Source organism: Austrofundulus limnaeus, unplaced genomic scaffold (genome assembly GCF_001266775.1).
Source record: "Austrofundulus limnaeus strain Quisiro unplaced genomic scaffold, Austrofundulus_limnaeus-1.0 Scaffold1945, whole genome shotgun sequence".
Taxonomy (NCBI): domain Eukaryota; kingdom Metazoa; phylum Chordata; class Actinopteri; order Cyprinodontiformes; family Rivulidae; genus Austrofundulus; species Austrofundulus limnaeus.
Genome location: NW_013954347.1, coordinates 25,271 through 33,011, shown reverse-complemented (window position 1 = coordinate 33,011; position 7,741 = coordinate 25,271). Strand labels below are relative to the sequence as shown.

The window sequence follows — 7,741 nt, the reverse complement described above, 5'->3', positions numbered from 1 at the left end:
GAAAGAAAGAAAGAAAGAAAGAAAGAAAGAAAGAAAGAAAGAAAGAAAGAAAGAAAGAAAGAAAGAAAGAAAGAAAGAAAGAAAGAAAGAAAGAGAATTTTGCATGTTGTATGGGTCAAAGACCATGAGTCCATCAGTTGCTGACCATCAGTCAGGGTTAGGTTAGGGTTCAGTGAGACTATGCATAAAACTCCTTGGTTGGAGCTTTCTGATAGGCTGCTCCAGAAGGTTTCCTCTCTCCAAGGTCATAGCTGCCTTCATCTTTCTTCCTCATGCGGTAGACCAACAGGAGAATGAGGAAAATTGCAAACAGGAAGCCAATCACACCACCTGCAATAACAGCTGAGAGAAAGGCACAGGGTAAGAGTTGAAAAGACAAGACTTTTTATTTGTCATTGTGTTACTAGAGCCTAAAAAATTCCTGTAGTGCCCTTTACTTAAAATAAGTAAAAGGTTTCCTGATGCATCTCAATAATCCAGGTAGAAAATTAAAAAACAAAGTTAAATAGGTCCTATGGACAGGTATGACTCAGAACTCTGGTGACAATAGGGATAATCAGGGCCCAAAGCAGCCAAAGAGAAGACTATTCCTGTTGGGCCAGCAGCAAAACTACATTTAAACAATTAAAATAATTTGGTTTGTCTCGGACTGTCTACTTTCATCCATCAGAAATGTATCAGTGGCTCATCAGAGATGATCTATAAGGGTTTCATCAGGATAAATCTAGAATTCATCAGCAACTATTCAGTGATCCATGTGTTCGTAATATTTAGTGAGGAAGAGAACATCTATTTCTTTAAGTTTAGACCAGTCAGAAAAGCATTAAATTGAAAATAATCAATGGTTGTTCTTCATCCTTGTCTTTCGGCTGCTCCCCTTTAGGGGTGGCCACAGCAGATCATCTGCCTCCCTCTCATCCTATTCCCTGCCTCCTCTACTGTTACACCAACCATCTCCATGTCCTTTTACTACATCCATGAATCTTCTCTGCAGTCTTCCTCTTCTCCTTCTCCTTCTGCCTGGCAGCTCCATCTCCAACATCCTTTGTCCAATATGTTTACTGTCCCTCCTCAGCACAGGTCCAAACCATCTCAACCTGGCTTCTCTAGCTTTATCTCTAAACTGCTCCATCTTCACTGTCCTCTGATCTGCTCATTTTTCTGTCCCTAGACCACCGTCTCCTGCCTGCCCCTTGCCTGTTACCTACAATGAATCTGCCCCTTGGCTTTCTAACTCATTTCTGCTTTCCGGACACCGTCACCTGGATTCTGATTTGTTATTGGATTTCTGACTTCCTGGCTCTGACCTTGGAACCCTCTCTGGATTACCAAAACCAGTCTACTCCCTTTGTAGGATCCCTCTCGGATTCCCACCAACTGTGGATTCACCAGCTCAAACCCATCCACTGATTTAAGATCAGTAGAAATACTCTTCTTAAACAAATTCATCTCATCTGCACTTGACACTCACCAGTGTTCTGCTCCATAGAGTGGTCCGTCACGAGGGTCCAGAGGAGTACCAACAACCAGTGCTTTAATAAACCTGTTAAACTTGTTTTTGTTTCCAGTGTGTCTGAATCTAACACCCACATGTATCACAATTCCATGGTTTGGCATGGTGGCCTGAGGGCATCCTGAGGCTTCACTAGCTGTATGAAGTCATTAGAAAACTGAAGACGATCCTCTGGTTAAACGTCTGTTCATGGGGCTCTCCTGCTACAGAGGTTAGAGACCATGCACCTGGCAAATACCTGACACCAGAGTTCACTTCTCTCTATGCCAAGTAGAAAAGAGGGTTACACAAAGGAAACAAACAAGCAGGCAAATGAAAATTACTGTTCTCATTTTGATTTATCTTCCTTATTTTAAGGTTAGCTTACAATTAATTGATTTATTGTTTATTGGGATGGGCCTATTTGTAAGCACAGTTTTGATCTGTGCAGAAAGAAAGTTTGTCCATGGGGAGAAATTCTGAGTGAGGAAAAAAAAACAATTTTGAGAGCAAAGACATGAACTCCTGCACTCATAATGAAAATATAAGCTCTTGATAATTAGCAGGACATAGGCGCAAAGTAAAATCAAAGAAAATGTCTAAAATAACAAAATAAAAAAGTCACATGACTTGCACTTTTTGTCCTCCAGCTATATTTTATGAACAGTCAGTGATGCTGCAGTGTCTGAGTTTTTCTTTCTAAAGAACAGGAGGAAAAAAACCATTGAACACTGAAATAAGCTGCCATTATTGAGGAACTAAACCATGTGAAGCAACACAAAATGTTAACATCTTCAGAAAGCCTTCATGTTTTTTACAAGCAAACTAATCTGAGATGAGTAGATGATGCTCAGCTAAACACAAACCTGCCAACACCTCAGTCCTCTGGAACAAGGTTTCAGTCCGGACCTCAAGTGGCTGCTGATCAGACCCAGGAGCACTGGTTGTACTGGTCATCGGATTTTTCTGTAGGTCTTCTGTAACTAAAGCTGGAGCCTAGACGAAGAAAGACAAGAGAGGGGGTAGTAAGACTGTGGTGGGTAAGGGACCAGAGCAGTTATATCAAAAGGAAGCAGTCTGATAGCTCTAACAAATCATTTATTATAACATCCTAATTTCATCAAATCTGTTTAAATTCTATTCATATAGTGTTTATTCAAATTTAAAATTGATAAATGGAAAACAGATGCTGGTTGAATTTTCTGAAGGAAATTTCAATCTGACTATTAATAAATGTCTGATGGAATCATAACATGACAGCTTTCAGCAAGCATGGAAAACAAGAGCTGTAGTTCATCTTATTTCATGAGTCAAGAAAAAGAGTCTCAAATGTTTAAAGACAATTTTCTTCCAATTAGAGCCTTCCCTTGCCAACATGTTAGATCTCACAGCCCCTGAAAAAATAAAGAGATTATATTACCGTTTTGTGGGAAGTTTTGTTCTTAAACATTTGGATTCAGTTAAATGTTTAGTAAACTACCAACAATTTCCTTTTAGCTAGTGATTTTTTTCCTAAAAGTTACTGTAGAGAGGAGGAAACGGAGGGAGGACAGGAGAGAGCAAGATAAACCAGGTTAGGGTTGGGTTGGGTTAGGTTAAGTTAGGTTAGGTTAGGTTAGGGTTAGGTTAGGGTTAGGTTAGGTTAGGTTAGGTTAGGTTAGGTGCAAATGGAATTGCAATGAGCAAACCATACACAAAGTGTCAGTGACGTCCTTAATTACGTCAGAAATATTCATATTTCTGAACGGAAATTGAGTACAGCATGCATTTGTTTGATTTATTTGAAGATTATTTTGCAGAAGTTTAGTGCATTTATTTTGCTATACAAGAAGAGGAAAAAACAGGACTTATTGCATTAAATGGTGACTTTTGTTGGCATGCTTACTGTGGGATATAAGAGGACTTTATGTTTTTAGAGAGTAGTTGCAGTTTATTTAGTAAAAGAACTAGATACACAAGTTTCTCAAGCATTTTCCATTGTTTTGGTGAGGATATTGTACTCAACAAGTACATTGTTCTATAAAGGTTTTATAACTTTTTTCTATTAGATTCAGATTCTCTTCGTCATTCAACATAACACCAGAGATGCACTATAGAACTGAATTACAATGCATATTAGCTCACACAAAAAATACAGCTGATAAACTAGAAAAGAAATAAAAGGTATAATAGCAGAATACAATTGAGTAAAATTTGTTAAAATAGGATAAATATTAAATTAAATTAAATTAAATTAAATTAAATTAAATTAAATTAAATCCAAATCAAGATGAGGTGGAGCTAGTATGAATGTAAATAAGGAGCAAACATTTGAAATATGTGAAATGCATAAGAGTTTGTGTGCAAACCAATGAAGAAATGGGTTATTAGTCAATTATGGTTGATTTAGTCTGTAGAATAGCCCCTGGTTTCCCAGCTTTATGAAGACAACATGTTCTGTGGGTTTCTCAGTCTGCTCTGTTACTATGTTACTACATGAAATGTTATATGCTTTTGTGATAAAAGTTTGATGCTGTTGAGACTAACTCATTATGCTCAGTGTGTAGAAAATAAGGGTAATGTATGATTTTCAGATAAAGTTCAGGTTAGTCATGGGTTAACCTTATGAATTTAGTAAAATGCCCAAATGGCTGGGAAATGCATAGTTTTGAGTATATTTTAAAAAAGAATTCCAAGGGAAGATGTCCCCAGAAGCCCCTAGAAATGCTTCACTCCACAGCTGCTTGTAAACATGAATGTGTGCACTCACTGATATTAACAGATGTTGACAAAGTGCCCCTATAGGGCATTTCCTAGATTCATCCCTTGAAACAAGGACGATAATATTTAGAGCGATGCAATTCTTCAGCCTTTGAAACAAAGCTGAAATTTGTGAATCAAAGTGGACATGGAGACAAAGTGTCTGACATGAAGCTGAAACATCTGTCAGAAATGTCAAACTCAGTTCACTGAGCAGTAATACTCTTATAACTTACCAGTTGCTAATTTAAAATTCATGTGGAACTTTGGAAGCACTTATCTAAAATCTGGGGACTTCGTTGCTGCTCAATACAATATTAACTGATCAGCAGCAACTTATCTACAGACAGTCTAAAGTTACTAAATTATTCAGCAATATACTGAAGGAGTTTGGACAAATTTTCAGTCTAAAAGTTAACCCAACAGCTGGTTAATTTGTCTTCATCCAAAGTTAGAGAAGATTCTAAACTGAATTCAAAGATAAAACTACAACTTAAACCATCAGATCAGATGCATCAAAGGTTTTTGAATTAAAAAATATCTACCTGTTCTTGTCTCTTACCTCCGTTCTGAAGGGCTTTATGGGTGCGTTGTCTCTGGTCTTTCCTCCCACTGTGGCTGTGTCCATCTTCTCAGTGAAGTCTTTGGTAGAGTCCTGGGTGGGCTGAGCTGCTTTAGGCTCAATATAAATCTTACCGACAGTCACCGTTTCCTCCATCTCCTCACCCCCACCTGGAAGAACAAGTAAGTCAGGAAAAAGAGCTTTTCCAGAGAAAATAGCATCTAACTGTGTAGATATGATCAGGGTGTAATCTGAATAATATTTCTCTTTGTTGTTTTTGTTATGACTTCCTAATATATGTATTAAGATTTTATGGATTAGCTACCCTATCTTCACCAGAGTTCAGAGTTTTCAGGTAGGAAAAGTAACCACAGGGTCATATTTTCTGACTGTTTCCTGCTGCTCCTAACACCAGTCAGAGTGAAGAGGTGCTCCTCACCAAAAATGAGAGCTTTGAMGGTGCTATAGGCAAGAAGAGCAGAAAAATGAACAAACCTGCCATCAGAAATCTGTTTGATGAGCTAATCTTTGACAGGAAGAAGAGCAGGAAAACTTAGGAGATAAAACATGATCAAAATAATTAGAGGCCTAGCTTTCCTTGTAGGAATGCATATTGCCCTCCGCTTTTCATGTCAGTGTTGTAGACTAAACTCATTCTAAGCTTTTACGTCCCGGCTCGTGATGGACGCAACATAAATGACAAGACCCAAAATATAGTATAAAAAAGGTGATTTACAATTTATTTTTACAATTAAAGTGCAAAGCACCAAAAATAAAATACAACCAAGGAAGGAGGTTTTCCTCAAAATGAACTCAAATACAGCAGAACTGTTGTACAAAAATAAGTAAACAGACTAATCTGTGTCCGTGGGGGCAAAAACCCAAACAGAAAGACCTATGAGAAAACAAAACACAAAATCTGTAGTAACAAAATTAATAAACCAAAACTACTGGCTCAAACCAGAAACAGAGTTCTCAAAAACAATGTAGTCTTGACTACCAAAAGTTTTAAATAGCCACAACCAACAGTCGCAAACAAAGACAGGATAGTCAACCCAGTGGCATACTGCACCTAAAGCACAGCAGCCCTGACTGAAAGGTTGAGCTGGCTTTTATAAGCTCCCTCATGTGGTCTGGCTTCCTCATTGGCAGCTGCTGGTGAGTGGGTAATGTGTCCAAGGCGTGCTCCAGCCAATCATCTTTGGACAGGTAATCCTTGAAGGTCTTCTGGCAATCCACCAGCAGAGGGAGGCAGCCAATCAGCAAGCACCTGGAGCTGTGAACTTCTCATTTGTGACGAAGCCTTTAAAGAAACTCAGGAGAGGAAGTACAGGCCTGGGGCCGTAACATAAGCTGAGAAATAAATGGTTAAACTTTAAAATCTCCATCTTCATCTTCTTCCACTTATCCACAGTTGGGTCAAACCAATTTCAGCCACATGTACCTATGATCTTTCTTTCAGTCATGATCCATGCCTCATGACCATAGGTGAGGATTGGAACATAGATTAGTAAATCAAGAGCTTTGCCTTTCAACTCAGCTCTATCTTCACCATGACTAACCACAGCAGCACCCTCATTACAGAGGAAAAGGCCCCAATCTGTTGATCTATCCTGTTCATAAACAGTACAAACAGGGTGAAAGACAAGGGACAGCCCTGGCGGAGTCCAACCCCAATCAATATGGCATGATCTTTTAGGTCATATTCACACCTGATTGTCCAGTAGACTCGATTCGATTGGGAACCAAAATCGTAAGCTTTGTTTACATTTTCTGTTGGTTTGGTTCACATTCACACTGCACTTTGCACTGTTATATAAGCTGCACACTGATTACTATGTATTAAAATGTTATATCTTAAGTGTTTCCCAATTAAGATCTAATAAAATTTATACAATTATATGAGGGGTGTATTCACTTGTGACATACTGTACATTCAGTGATTACTTTCTGAAATATTCTTTAAAATGCATTCACTCGTTCATGTAGTATTTTGCTAACAGTACAGATGAACACATGCACACGRCATTTGGGTAACATACAGTATTTAAGTGGACATATGCTTTTAAGAACCTTTTTCACATTTAAATAATTTAGTTGAGGTCTAAAGTGAAACTGCAATGCTTTGGTCTGGGTTCCTCCTTGTGATAACATTACAGCCCCATCTTTTACCCCATTTCTGAGGTGTCTTAGATCAATTCATTTTGAAACTCTTCCTTTAAAAACCAATGAGGTGCTTCACACMCTGTCCCCCTCCAGCTTCCAGACTGATGCTCTCAAGTTTGATAGAGGGGTTTATGACCATCTGTGGCAAAGAAACATTTTATTTACAAATTAATTAAAAGATGTTAACAAGGGGAAACATGTTAATCCAGCCTTATATGTTGGAGCCAGAGTCAGACCCTGAGTCAGAGGAGAATGAAGACCACCTAACTGTAGCTGGTCAGTCCAGACTTTATACAATATGTCTGTTCCATTGCAAATACATAGTAGATGTAATAGTTGAGATAAACTTCATAGAAAATAAAAAAAACTGAACAGGTTGAAAAATATTACCCACACAGAAAATAAAGATATCTATGCAGCACTGGGTGAGACTAAATTAAACTTTTCTGCATTCATAGACTCCAAGTGCACGATAAAATACATTTACTGGCTAAAAAAGTGGATTTTGCATATGTCCTTTTAATACTCTATCTTTGCTTTCAGTGACAGGCAATAAAGGAAGTTGTGTAATTTTTACAGGTGTGTTTACCTGAGCCAGAGCCTGAGTTGAAGTCATCATCATCTTCAGGGTAGTAACCTCCTGATCCTATCTCATCCAGGTACAGGTCATCCACTCGAGAGGAAAGCCTACCTGTCTGTGCTATCTGCAAAGAAAAAAAAGAATTTTCAGTATTTAAAGTACATTCAGTTTCTGCCAAAAATCTATATATATATATATATAT

General features: G+C 38.1%; 1 protein-coding gene across 1 annotated transcript; it reads right to left on the bottom strand.

Annotated features, from left to right (window-relative positions):
• Positions 1–21: 21 nt before the first annotated feature.
• Positions 22–7,663, bottom strand: sdc2 (syndecan 2; the record flags this gene model as incomplete). The annotated part of the gene is given in 4 exon segments (XM_014034033.1): positions 22–342; positions 2,359–2,488; positions 4,794–4,963; positions 7,549–7,663. Coding segments are annotated over 4 exon segments (579 nt in total), but the record flags the coding sequence as incomplete, so codon positions are not given.
• Between the last annotated feature and the right edge of the window lie 78 nt (positions 7,664–7,741).